This window comes from Eschscholzia californica, unplaced genomic scaffold (assembly GCF_041429995.1).
Source record: "Eschscholzia californica isolate CP2 unplaced genomic scaffold, dmEscCali1.0.p SCAF_4, whole genome shotgun sequence".
NCBI classification, from domain to species: domain Eukaryota; kingdom Viridiplantae; phylum Streptophyta; class Magnoliopsida; order Ranunculales; family Papaveraceae; genus Eschscholzia; species Eschscholzia californica.
This window is the reverse complement of record NW_028238461.1, coordinates 15,728,619-15,742,068: the sequence shown is the minus strand read 5'-3', so window position 1 is coordinate 15,742,068 and position 13,450 is coordinate 15,728,619. Positions and strand designations below refer to the sequence as shown.

At 33.9% G+C, this 13,450-nt stretch overlaps 3 protein-coding genes across 3 annotated transcripts; all 3 read right to left on the bottom strand.

The window, feature by feature from the left end:
- Positions 1-2,617: 2,617 nt before the first annotated feature.
- LOC147543156 (aspartic proteinase nepenthesin-1-like) lies at positions 2,618-3,778 on the bottom strand. The gene has a single exon (XM_086635384.1). It carries the CDS (start codon positions 3,776-3,778, stop codon positions 2,618-2,620), a length of 1,161 nt encoding a protein of 386 aa, XP_086491510.1.
- Positions 3,779-5,712: 1,934 nt separating this feature from the next.
- On the bottom strand, positions 5,713-7,317 carry LOC147543155 (uncharacterized). Its single transcript, XM_086635383.1, has one exon. It carries the CDS (start codon positions 7,315-7,317, stop codon positions 5,713-5,715), a length of 1,605 nt encoding a protein of 534 aa, XP_086491509.1.
- A 240-nt stretch (positions 7,318-7,557) lies between these two features.
- LOC147543154 (uncharacterized) lies at positions 7,558-8,064 on the bottom strand. The gene has a single exon (XM_086635382.1). The coding sequence runs from the start codon at positions 8,062-8,064 to the stop codon at positions 7,558-7,560; it is 507 nt and encodes a 168-aa protein (XP_086491508.1).
- Between the last annotated feature and the right edge of the window lie 5,386 nt (positions 8,065-13,450).

The window sequence follows — 13,450 nt, the reverse complement described above, 5'->3', positions numbered from 1 at the left end:
TTACGACTGTCGAATCACTTCGGTTATCCGCGGCTAACATAGACCGCATCCTACAACGGGTTACACATAAGAGTAGTGACTTGAACTAAGAGAATAGACTAGTGGGAACTTGCCTTACTTGGATACGATCCACTCTCATAGTGTTAAAAAACTAGAAGAGAATTAGGCTCGAAAGGGAAGCCCGAAAAAGTGTAAAACCCGTTTTTGGGCCAACTAGGTCAAGCCCTTTAAAGGGTTGACCACAGCCGGCCATAAGAGGGTAGTGGGCCGGACATACTAAGCCCATTAAGGGGCTAGTCTGGCTGACCACACACTTAGGGAAACCATAATAGAAATTTGTTCCTAACAGGGATTCCTAGTCAGAAAGAAGTTCTGACAAGGTTATGTTTTCTGTGGGACTTAAGGAATCCTAGTTTGAGTGAAACTCTAATTACGGATTGCCTTTATAAGGACCAAGTTAGAGAACAGAAAAGGTGTGCAATTTTCTCAGGGAAATCATCTGTCTCAGACATCTTAGAGAGATAGAAGGATTTTAGAGAAAAGGTTCCCATTCTATCTATCTAGTCTAGAAGAAGGAGTTCTTCATCTCAACCTTCAAGAAGGTCCTAGCTGACTAAAAGAAAAGAGTTCAAGTTAACCATTCAGTGTCTCAAGTAGAGGAGCTACACTTGAAGCTCTTATCTTCTGAATACTGGTCGAGATTTAGTTCGTGGAAAAACGAATAAGGTATTCTTCTTTCCTTCTAGTTCATCTTTAGTTCATGCATATGATCTTGGATAATCTAGTGCATACATAGTTGGTTGGTGCTAATAGAGAAATGAGTGGTTGGGCATGTTGCTAATAGAGATGGATATTAACAGGTTAGTCTGGTGTCTTTAGAAGCACCCATGTCAGGTTTAGGGCGGAAATGTAAAGTTCGGATGGGCTAAAATTAAGTTGGGTATCACATCTACAGGGATAAAAATGTGAACAAGGGGGGGGGGGGGGGGGGGGATGTCCTAAAATGTCTGTGTTATTCGTTTGGGACACGGAAATATGGACATTTCAAGACAAATTGGTTTTAGGGACATATGGAGACATTTTAGTGTAAATTTGGAGAGCTTTTGGAGATAAAATGTTTCTCAAAATATGAAAGACATTTGAGGACGCTTGGGGACATTTCAATAAGGAAGATAATAAAAAATAATTATTATTATCAAATTAGATTAATAATATATAATAAATAACATATAAAAATATTATTTATTATAATACTCTATTATAGTAATAATGATATTATTACTATATTATATTATTATATTATTATATTATTATATTATTATATTATTATATTATTATTATATTATTATTATATTATTATATTATTGTATTATTATTATATTATATTATTATTATATTAATATATTATTATACTATATTAAATAATAAATATTTACCAATTGTCTAGCAATGCGCACAGATATTTCGGGATGTCTACGAAAATTGAAAAATATATATTTAAAAGATTAATTAATTTTTTATTTCATATGGCAAGACAGTAATAATATTTAAATAATAAATATCAACTAAATATCTATCAATGTCCACAGATATTTAGAGATGTCTATGAAAGTCGAAAAATATATTCTTGAAATATGAGTACAAATATATTACTTCATATAGTTAGACAATAATGATAATATTAAAATAATAAATGTTTACCAATTGTCTTTCAATAATAATAATAATAATAATAATAATAATAATAATAATAATAATAATAATAATAAAAATAATAATATCCACTACACATTTTGTTCATGGATTCAATATGTTGAAATGTCTCTCAAAACATTTTGTGCATGAACCAAATGTCTTGAAATGCCTCCAAGACATTTTGTCTATGAATCAAATGTCTTGAAATGTCCATAAAGACATTTTATCTACGGACAAATGTCTCAAAATGTCTTAAAATGTCTACGGAACATTTTGTGTCTGAGTGTACCCAAGGTCCTAATCCACTACCCCCTAAATGTACTATATATGGATTTGTCTATGGTTCACATGGGTCACAGGTTATATGAGAGCAATTATGTTTTCCCTCTTTGTTAGGTACTATAAAATACAAATTTTTTTTTGGGCAAAAGTTCCCTAACGTCCACAACTTTTTTTGGGCAAAAGTTCGCTAACGTTCACAATTTTTTTTGTCAGTCCAAAATCTGACAATTTGGACCTGCATTTTATCATTTTATTTTTTTCTAATTTAGACTTATTCTCTATTAACGATAACTTTTTCGACCTCTTGTCCAATCACTTTTTTTACTTGAGTTTTAGTTGGAGATACTATTTGTTAAAGAAATATATGGACACACATACCTTCATGTTCTTTTTGGAAACGGAATATTTTTAATTAGAAGTTTATTTTTGTTTGATATCTCCTAAATGCAATTTGTTCAATAAGATTTTCTTGAAACAAAATTTGTAGTTGAACCTCTATACAAAGATTTATTTGTTTTCTTGCTGTAGTAGTGGATCTGTTGATTTCTTAAATGAAAAATTGAAATAAAATAAAAGAAAAACGAAATAAACAAATACATTTATTAGTACATAATTTGAACTAAATAACAACTTATTCACTTCAAGTGTTGGTACAATCCATTGGTTTAAAAGAAATTACATAATTGTCAGTATCATACCCAACATTGACATTTCTCTGTTGTTGATTGCCAAAAATACTAATAAACTTAATGGGGTCCATAGCTAAACACCATAACTGCGAAAAATATCCAGGCTCAACTTTAATCCAAGCATTCTCATAACTTATATCTAAATCCACCCCAGTGAAATGAAATGTTATATCAGGTACAGACTTCTTCAAATTATCAAACGAAGCCCAATAACATAGACTAAAAAGTCGATTATTATCGACTAGAGATAAACCCCTAGTCTTATTTTTTATCGATTCCACTAATATATTATAAGCTACTTCTTCAAGCGATGTGAATGATGTACCTGAATCTATAATGAAGCCTCCTCTACCTTGCTCTGTTAGGTTAAACGTACCGGGTGGAATAGGAAGCCTTTCATTACCAACACTAATACCTTCTAAGTTTACGAAATAACCCGGGAACTTAGGGTTGTATATTATTGGAGTCTTACCCCCAACAATCTTCGCTTTTGATCCAAAATGCATTTTACTTGTTTCACTCTCTTTTGTGTTACCGATCGGTAATAAGCAGTAAGAGAATTGAAACATAGTTAATTGAGATATAAACGACAATGGGGTTGGATCGAGCCCAAAAACTCCTGGTGGTTTAGTTTCAGCATTACTACCACCCAAGACACTATTGTGTGCACAACCAAAGGTAATATCAACTATTTTAGATGATCCTGGTGATCCATCATTATCAAAATAAAATGTTTCCGTAGAGAGTTCGCCATCTGATTTCGACCCATCTAGGTAATGAATATTATACAAACAAGTATTATTGGTCGGGTTGCAACGTCCAATGTATGGGTACACGTCCGATGAACATCTTTGTATATTAGCGTCGTCACATTTTAGTCTAGCAAAAGATTTTGAGTTTGCTGGATTAAATATGGGTGGTTGTTGAGAATAACACTTGTGACAAGGAATACATTGAAGCCAAGGTAGACTACTACCTGTATCAATGACAGCAAAGGTCTCAATTGAAGGCGTACCGATCTTGAAAGTCGTAATATACTGGGGTACATCATGTAATGGACTTATCGGAGCAGCAACATAATTGAAAACCGAGGAAGAAGAGTTTGATTTCATCATGTAGTGGTGATATCTTGAATGTGTTTGTTTGATTGATAATTGGATTCGGTCACTACGAGTGAGGTTAGGGTTATAGAATGGTGATCTTGGTGAATTTATTCTATCAATGAGAGGTATTGTGAAACCATTATCTTTACTTTGAGGAGTAATGGTTTGGTAAGGATAGTTGGAGGATGAGAGAGTAAGAGAAGTAAAGAGAGAAAGGAACACAGTTGTGATGAACATAACTAGTTTTTGGATTCAGGGAAGGAGGTAATGGGTTTTAAGAAGATGAGAAGAGTTGGAGGAAGATATGCTCAGGACTTGAGAGGAGTATCTGAAATTCTTGGTTACATGTTAAATATAGAGAAACATTTCATTTATGATAGAATCTTTGAAATGTGGAAGAAAATAAGTGAGGTGCATAAGAGGAAGGGTGCCAATATCATAAATATAAATAGAAATCAAATGCCATAGTTTAGAACAAAAAGAGCAAGAACTTATACCTTAATAGAACAAAGATTTTGTGAAAAGGGGGAATGGTTATTGTATAATATGAAAACAAAACTGTGTTTACTATCCCTATCTTCTTTCTCTCAGCAATCTCAATTGAGATTTTTTCTATAAATTTTATTATCCCTCAAATTTCCTTTTAGATTTTTTTCTTTACAATTTTTAATTCCGAGTGCAATGTATGTACAACTTTTTTTTTTATTCAAATTCCTTTTGTAGCTCTTCAACAAAAAAAAAAAAAAAAATCCTTTTGTAGTATTTCAACAAAAAAAAATTCTTTTGTAGTGCACAATGTTTATGTTGTATAGTACATTTTTATAATGTATTGTACACACATTACTTAATTTTTTTTTCTTTTGTAGTGCGCATTGTTTCTATTGTACGGTGCATTTGCAAATGTTTTGTACATACATTACTTTTTACATTTCTCAAATATTTTCTTCTGCGCCTTTATTATGTTGTTGTACTTATTAGAATGTTTTGTACATTCACTAAACTTTGTTTTTATTTTATTAAATTTCATTTTGTAGTGTGCATTTTGTATATTATATGGTACATTTTCGAACGTATTGTGCATAGTACGATTTTTTTTTTTGAGAACTCGACTATGATATACGTTAGTCGTTACAAGGCATTAATGCATCATGAAGATGTAATAAGTACGATTGTTTATTATTGTATGATATATTTTTGAATTGTATGTTGTGTGACGATCGTATGATAAGAGTGCTCCCCCCACCACCACCACCACCACAAAGGGTTTATTTTTTCGATATTTTCTTTTAAATTTGGGGTGACTGCATCTAACTAATTGTGAACGCTACATAGATAGACAACAAAGTCTTACAAGTGTAGTTTTTTTTTGTTGAACTTCTTACAAGTGTAGTTGGTAGATATTGTGTGTTGCATGTTTTCAGTAGAAGAGGCCACCGTTGAAATTTGGCCGACCCTTAAATTGCATCATATCATATACGAGACCAGGGCCGTGGCTGAGAATTTCGGGGCCCAGTGCCAAATTTTTGTTGGGGCCCCTTGTATAACGAAACGTATTTTTTCTTTTTTTATAAAAAACATATAACAAATAAATTCAAAATAATTTGACCATAATAAGATAATGAATTGTTTATTAATCGAATTTCAATGTATTTTTCAAAGCATTTAAAAGAACAATTTTCACTTGAAAATTTTTCTCCTTGCATTTTTTGAACCGAAATCATCGATTAAACCTTCGTAATCAATTGTGTCTAGGAAGCCACTTTCAATGCTAAGCAAAGCTAATCCATTAAGTCTGTCTTGCAACATGCTTGATCTCAAGTATGACTTTAAAAGCTTTAACTTTGAGAAACTCCTTTCTGCCGATGCAACTGTAACGGGTATAGTTAATAAAATTCTGTAAGCGATGCTACTAGCTGGAAAACAATTCATCTTCTTCAAAAAATTTAATAATTCATTAGCTTTGGTAATTTCTTCTGCAAAATTGCTTGTAAGAGTTTCAGCTCCACAAATAAGTCATCTGCTTCAACATCAGAATGTTCTCCGTTCTTCAAACTATTTGAAAGATTATGACAACAAGCTTTTAAGTCATCTACATGATACTCGCGTAGCTTTTCAGGTCTCAACAAAAAGCCAAAATTTTTCTCATAGTCTTGATATTGCTCGAATCTCTTCTCCAATGAGCCAATAGCTTGATCTACTAATAAAGTGAAATAATGAATTCTAAAATTTTCTTTACCTGATTGCGGAACCAATTGCGATGATCCGTCGCCAGTATCATCAAAATGTCTTTTTCGACGAATTTCACGCCTCTCAGAAAAAACTGGGTCAATTTGCACTTCAATAGCCATTTTCTCAGCATCAACCATGGCCTCTACAAATCCAGTTTCTCTATACATCTTCAGATACACAATCAATCCTTTTATTAATTCTATAGCAACGTCAATATGTATGTCCTTTGCCTGCAAGCGCTTGCTAACCTTATTAACTGCTACTAATAACTTGTACCAAATAGTAAGACTTAGTAAGAATTCGAAATTACCAAGTTCAAATCTTGCAATTGATTTTGGTTCACTACTTGTTTTTGGGTCATTCTCACTTTCTCCTAATTGAAGTAAAGCTTCTCTGATTTGTAGAGGTTGCGTTACGATTGCCTTAATACTATCAACACGACTCTCCCACCGTGTAGTCAACAACGGTTTTAGAGTAACTCCTTTCAAATTATCTTTTAAAATTTGCCAACGCTTTGTGGAATTCGCGAACAAAGAATAAATTCGTTGCACTACTCCAAATAGATCTTTAGCTTTACCGTGACAACTTGCTATATCGCACAGAGTTAAGTTCAAACTATGACAACCACACACAGTGTAGAATGCTCGCGGATTTATATTTAAAAGTCTTTTTTGTACACCTTGTTTGCACCCTTTCATATTTGATCCATTGTCATATCCTTGACCTCTTACATCATCAATCTCAAGATCAAAACTCTTTAACGTTGATAGTAATTCTTCGAAGAGTCCATATCCAGATGTATCATTAACAACTAAAAATTGTACAAAATATTCTTCTACTTTTACTGGGCTAGCAGACATATCGACACACCTCAAAATCAAAGTCATTTGTTCTTGGTGATTGATATCAGGTGTACAATCGAGTATAACAGAAAAATACTTAGCTTCTCTAATCTTTTTAAGGATTGCACCTCTAACTTTAGAAGATAGTAGTTCTATTAACTCATTTTGAATAACATTACTAAGATAATGATTTCGAATTTCACTATTTTGAATTCGACGAAGATGTTCTTTCATCAATGGATCATGTTCTGCCAACATCTCAACAAGACCCACAAAATTTCCGTTAGACTCTTGACCAATTTTGTGGTTGGTTCCACGAAATGCAAGATTATATTTTGAAAGGTACTTTACTATTGAAATCAACCTTTGTAACAATAATCTCCAATGTTCTTTTTCTTTCTGAATTGAGTCTTGTACAACTTGATCAATAGTACGATTTTTTTGAAATCTAAGCTGCAATCCAATCCAGGTGGCCATGTTAGCTATGTGGTCACTACTAAGTTCATGTTCTTTAAGCCTCTCAGTAAGATGTCTCCAGTCTCCATAACCATCATTTGCTAACTGGTTTTTTGACAATTTTTTCTTAAACAATTTGCAACAAAAGCAGAACACTCTATCAATATCTTTTGAGTACACAAGCCAAACTCTATCGTTTTTCTCTCCGTTTGATAATTGCCTTGTGTAAAATTTTGATGAAAAACGTCTATTTGCCTTATCTTAAGGACCTTTCTTGATTGATAGGTCTCTAACAGGACTTTTTTCAGCTAGCAGATCTCTCAATTTCCCATCAAGACTATCCCAAATTCTTGGATCATAGATATTATCCGGAATTTCATCAGTTGGTTTATCAACGAAGTCATTGAAATCATGATTAGGAATATCATCATCATTACTTTCGTTTTCTCCGCGAACTTTAGTTGATTCTTCATTATTTTCCTCAACTACTAATTCTTCAGTTGGAATATCGCCATCACTCTCTTCATCAACAACGATATTTTCATAATTGTCCCCATGAATCATATCATGATCATTGTTACTTTCGTTCTCTACACGGACTTCAGTTGATGCTTCATTATTTTCTTCAACTACTAACACTTCAGACGGAATCGGTTGTTCTCTAATAATGAATTTATCAAGAGCTCCTCTTTGTGATTGAATCAATTTTTCTTTTTCTTTTTTCTCCTGCCTTTTCAAATTTCCAGATTTATATTTTTTTGGTGCCATGTATATAACTACAAGTAAAATTGAAGAATGGAGAAAAAGACTATTGAATCTCAAAGTCGTAAAAACCCATATTTATAGAGTATATCAGTCCTTTTTCTAATCTAAAAGAACTAAATTAAGAATTTAATAAAAGAGATTTAGATTTTGGAAACAATATATGTTGGAGAGATTAGGATGAAAATAAATATAAAGAAAGTTACCAAAGTAGAGAGAGAAAAGGATTGGTATGGTGGTTAATGGAAAATTGAAGGGAAATTTAGCAATCAGAAAGGAGGAGAGAGAATTTAACATTGAAAAGCATAAATTTCTTTACTATTAATGGTAGGTTTTAAATGTAAGAAACAAAAACTTTGACCAATTTCAAATTCAATTGAAGGGAATGTGTACTATTGTGGGCCCCATTGATTACACAAACTTCTCCATTGATTATCCCGCTTTCTCTCTCTCATTTATTACCATGCATGTTGCTTTTAATAGAAACGCAAAGGGGACCGTTCCGTTTACATTAAAGTAAACAATTTTTTTTGTAGGCCCCATCCGTTGAGGGGCCCAGTGCGGGCGCCCTGCCCGCACTGGGCCTTACACGGGCCTGTACGAGACGTTTACAACTGCATTATGCATAATACAATTTTTGAGTGCGTCTATAGGCGCCTCCCCGAACTTGCTTAGGTGCATCTTCTCTTTAGAGGCCTCCTCAAAATTACTGTAGGCGCCTCCGAGAACCCACCCCCCGTCTTCTTCTTCTCTTGTTCGTTACTGTTCTTTCTCTCTCTACTTTCCCTTTCAATTTTCCGATCTCAAAATTAATCAAACGTTAAATCAACAAAACCATTAATATATCAACACATATTATCATTAAACATCATGAAGGAAATCAAAAACCTAGATTTACTTTAAGGTATTCAAGCTTAGGACATCAAAAACCCTTTAATCTTCAAATTTAAAGGTCTCTAGGTTTTGTTTTGTTGAGAGAATAAAGATACCTTAGATGGATGAAAAAACAACCCTAGATTTGGAGATGAAGAAGTTCTAGATGAAGGAACCAACAAAGAAGAAACTCTAGAGTTTTGTGAGATTTTGGGAAAATCGACCATGTCCGACGCCATCGGACTAATCAATCTGAAGCCCAATTTTGGATGAAAAACAACCCTAGATTTGTGAGTTTTCCAGTTTTGGTTATTTTCTTAGTTTTTAGCAGTTTCCCAATTTTGGTTGTTTTCCTAGTTTTTAGTAGTTTCTAGATTCTAGATATTTTAGAGTTTAGTAATTTTAGACTTCTATGATTTTAGGGTTTGAAGCCTATAAATAGGCCTTTTATGTTCGTTGTTAAGGGAGCTTAGTTTATTAAATAAAATTTCGTTTGATTTTATCAATCACAGAGGAGCGATCTCTATACTTTTAATCTCTTGCCTACTATGCGCTGCATCAGTTGGTATCAGAGCTTGCGTCGATCTTTAACAATGTCACCGAGAAGACAACCTTCTAGAGGTAGGGAGGATCCCATGGATATGGTTGATGAAAGAGCTTAAGCTATAAATCAACGATTAGACGGTGTTAACGAATGACGGCAACAGATGACTCGAATGATGAAAGAACTTACGCATCGGTTAGATGCCTACATTGTTCATCAAAAGGAACTGACTTCACCAAATCGTCACTCGGTAAGGGATGATGAATCTACTCAAGATGATTTTGAAAATCCTTTTGCTAGAGATATTTGGGGAAGAAGGAACCAAACCAATCACAATTCTCGGAGATGGGAAGCGGGATTGAGGATTGATATCCCGAAATTCAGAGGGCGTGGTCAACTTGAAGAATTCCTCGACTGGCTAACTGCGGTTAACGATATTCTAGAGTTTAAGGGGATACCTCAGGATAGACAGGTTCCTCTTATGGCTACTAAACTTCATGATAGGGTTGCTGCATGGTGCAGCAACTTAGGTGCGGTCCAGAACAGGGAAATCAAAGGTAACTTCGTGGGAGAAGATGAAGAAATATACGCGTGCAACTTTTCTTCCACATAACTACACCAAGTTAATGTATCAAAAATCATAACAAGTGAAGCAAAGAAGAAACACTTATAGTTTTCAATTCGACAAGAAGAAAATTGTGTTGCTACCTAGTAGAGAGATTCCTCCTACAACTAACAAAGGTGACACTCCAAATTTGTTATCTCGTGAGTTGTTCATTGAGGAGGTTGAACAAATTTATGTTCCTACAACTAACAAAAGTGACACTTCGGATTTGTTATCTCATGGGTTGTTCATTGAGGAGGTTGAACAAACTGATGTTGAATATATGATGATTGGTAAGGAAAGTCGTATTATGGATGACGTGATTTCATATTCTGTTTCCCCAACATTAGAAAAAATCGTGAATGTTTTCCCTACAGATCTATTTGACGGTTTACCACCGCTAAAAAATGTTCAACATCAAATAGATCAATTTCCTAGTGCGACTTTACCGAATATAGTTCATTATAGGATGAACCCAGTGGAACACGTAAATTATGAGGAGGGTGAGTATGTTTCGGTCGTTTTAATCAAAGAAAATTCCTAGTGGGCGAAAATAACAAGTTATCAAAAAGGAAAATCGGACCGCTAGAGATACTTCAAAAAATTAATTTGAATGCTTATCGTCTGGAATTGCTAAGGCATGTGCACTCCTCAGATGTTTTCATGTCAAAGACTTATTACCATATTCTGGAGAGGATTCGAACGAGGACAATTCAAATTCGAGGTCGAATTCTGTCCAACCCGGGGAGGATGATGCAGCTGACAAAATAGCATTAGAATTTTATGTTAAGTGGGGTCGTAACAAGTCAGGGATTGGATGACTTAGAGGAAGATTTTCTATCTTTAGTAGTTTCCTAATTCTATATTTTCTTAGTTTTAGTAGTTCCAGAATATTAGTTGCTTTAGAGAAGATTACCTAGTTTTTAGCAGTTTTCCAGTTTTGATTATTTTCTTAGTTTGTAGCCGTTTCCCAATTTTGGTTGTTTTCCTAGTTTTTAGTAGTTTCTAGATTCTAGATATTTTAGAGTTTAGTAATTTTAGACTTCTATTATTTTAGGGTTTGAAGCTTATAAATAGGCCTTTTATGTTAATTGTTAAGGGAGCTTAGTTTATTGAATAAGATTTCGTTTGATTTAATAAATCACAAAGGAGCGATCTCTATACTTTTACTCTCTTGCCTACTACGCGCTGCATCACTTTTGGTCTCGGACTGGTCAGTCCTAACTCCTAACAGGGGGCACCTACAGTTGTCGGGATTTGACCGTGATCAAACCCTCTAGGGAGGCCCCTACAGTCAATTTGAGAGGCCCCTCCACAATTTTTTTTATTCATCATCGTTGCAACAAAACACACTTTTCTTGTCATCATCATTATCATCCCCAACCAACCATAAAAGAAAAATACATAGTCAAAGTTTACAAAAAAAAAAAAAAAATTACATGCAACTAAAGATTATATTAGACTGAGGGAAAAGAATGAGATTCATTCCATCATCATCAGGGGTGGATCCATGGGGGTGCGAGGGGGTGCGGCCGCACCCCGTGGATCCTCCCGAAAAAGAAATTTAGTAGTAGTAGACTTCTTTTTAATATATATGTAAGTATATTTGTAATTTCTGATAGCAATAAGGTGATACAAAGAAATCCTTGGCTTAGTGGTTAAAGTGTGGTTAAGTTGATAGAGGGATTGTGAGGACGTGGGTATAAATCCTTTAGCAAGCATTTAAAGTGTTTTTTTTTCACATTTATGTGTCTAAACTATATATACCCAATTGTGTTTATAGATGTCATCAAGTAGTAATTGGTTCAATGGTGAAGGCTTTAAATTTGCAGTGAGCGGGAGCGTTAGGTATTGGGTTCGAGTCTCAAAATCGAGTTCGTACGAGAATAAAAGGTGTGAAATAGTCCAATTCTTTTGCCACCTTTTAGATGGTAAACTGAAAACATAAATCTTGGATCAGGAAATTCTAGTATTTTTTTGTTAAAAAGACAACGCATCTTTTTAACTAGCTAGCCCCCAAGTAAGTTATCAAAATAGGCTTGAAGGACATTTTTAAAGGCACCAACTTTTTAAGAGTAAAAAATACCCTTCATTCAATTAGAAATACCTAGTAATAATCTAACTAATAAATCAGGAATTTGAGTTTTCTCATGAACGAACCGAGTTGGATTGTCGACGCCGATTAGAATTTCTGGGGTTTGAATCGATGTTGGCTATAATATAGGTTGATGTTTTTAGGTTTTGGTGATTTAATCTATTTGCTTGTTGTTTGAAGAGGCTTTTAAGGGGTTTGATCTAGTTTTTGGTTCTAAATTCTAGAGAGAGAGAGTTTTATATACTTTCAATGAAAGGAGAATTTGATAGTGTTTCAAGGTATAATCCAACTTCTTCATTGCTTTATTTTCATTGACTTATGAATGATGGATGATAATTTATTGGTTTTGATGTTTATGTTCAAACTTATTTGTTGGATTTATATGGAAGTTGTGAAAGTATAGTTAATGCAAGCAATGTGTTTGATAAAATGCTTGAAAGAAATGTTGTTGCTTGGAATGCAACTTTAGTTGGTTATACAAGACTTAGGTTGGTTGAAATAGCTATAAAGTTGTTAGATGAAATGCCTATGAGAAATATTTTTTCTTGGACAATCATGATTGGTATTTATGTTCAAATTGAGAATTACATGAAAGCTTTGGAAGTTTTTCGAAGAAATGTAAAATGATGGTGCTAGAGTTTATAAAATGACTATTATGAATTTGTAGGGGTTTTAGCTAGTTTTTCGATACAACATTCTATTAGACAAAATATAATAATTTGTAACAAATTTTATGTTAAATCAATTCAAAAACTAATTTGAAAATCATTTGCATGGCATTGCAAGGTGTTTGCAAGGCTCTGCAAGGTGTTTGCAAGGCTCTGCAAGGTATTTGCAAAGCTTTGCAAGGCTCTGCAAGGTGTTCGCAAGGTTGTGCATGGTATTTGCAAAAGTCATGCAAAGTTTTTGCAAGGCTCTGCAAGGTGTTTGCAAAAACCATGCAAGGTGTTTGCAAGGCTCTGAAAGGTGTTTGTAAGGCTTTGCAAGGCAGTGCAAGGTGTTTGCAAGGCAGTGCAAAGTGTTTGCAAGGTATTTTCTTAGACTAGGGTTAGGTTGGTCTTTTTACTGAAATTGAAAATTACATAATTGCCATCAGGGAGGTGAAGCCTAAAAAACTGTGATGAATCCTTTTTAACCAAAGTCATAATTTCTTAGGGAGTTTTGGCCAAATTCCCCATTGTATTATGCATAATGCATTTGTAAACTTCTCGTATATGATATGATGCAATTTAAAGGCCGATCCAGATTTCAACGGGAGCCATATTCTAGTGAAAAC

What these genes read in the sequence shown, in the direction of transcription:
- LOC147543154 (XM_086635382.1), bottom strand. Translation starts at nt 8,064, where the DNA reads ATGGCACCAAAAAAATATAAATCTGGAAATTTGAAAAGGCAGGAGAAA.
- LOC147543155 (XM_086635383.1), bottom strand. Translation starts at nt 7,317, where the DNA reads ATGGCCACCTGGATTGGATTGCAGCTTAGATTTCAAAAAAATCGTACT.
- LOC147543156 (XM_086635384.1), bottom strand. Translation starts at nt 3,778, where the DNA reads ATGAAATCAAACTCTTCTTCCTCGGTTTTCAATTATGTTGCTGCTCCG.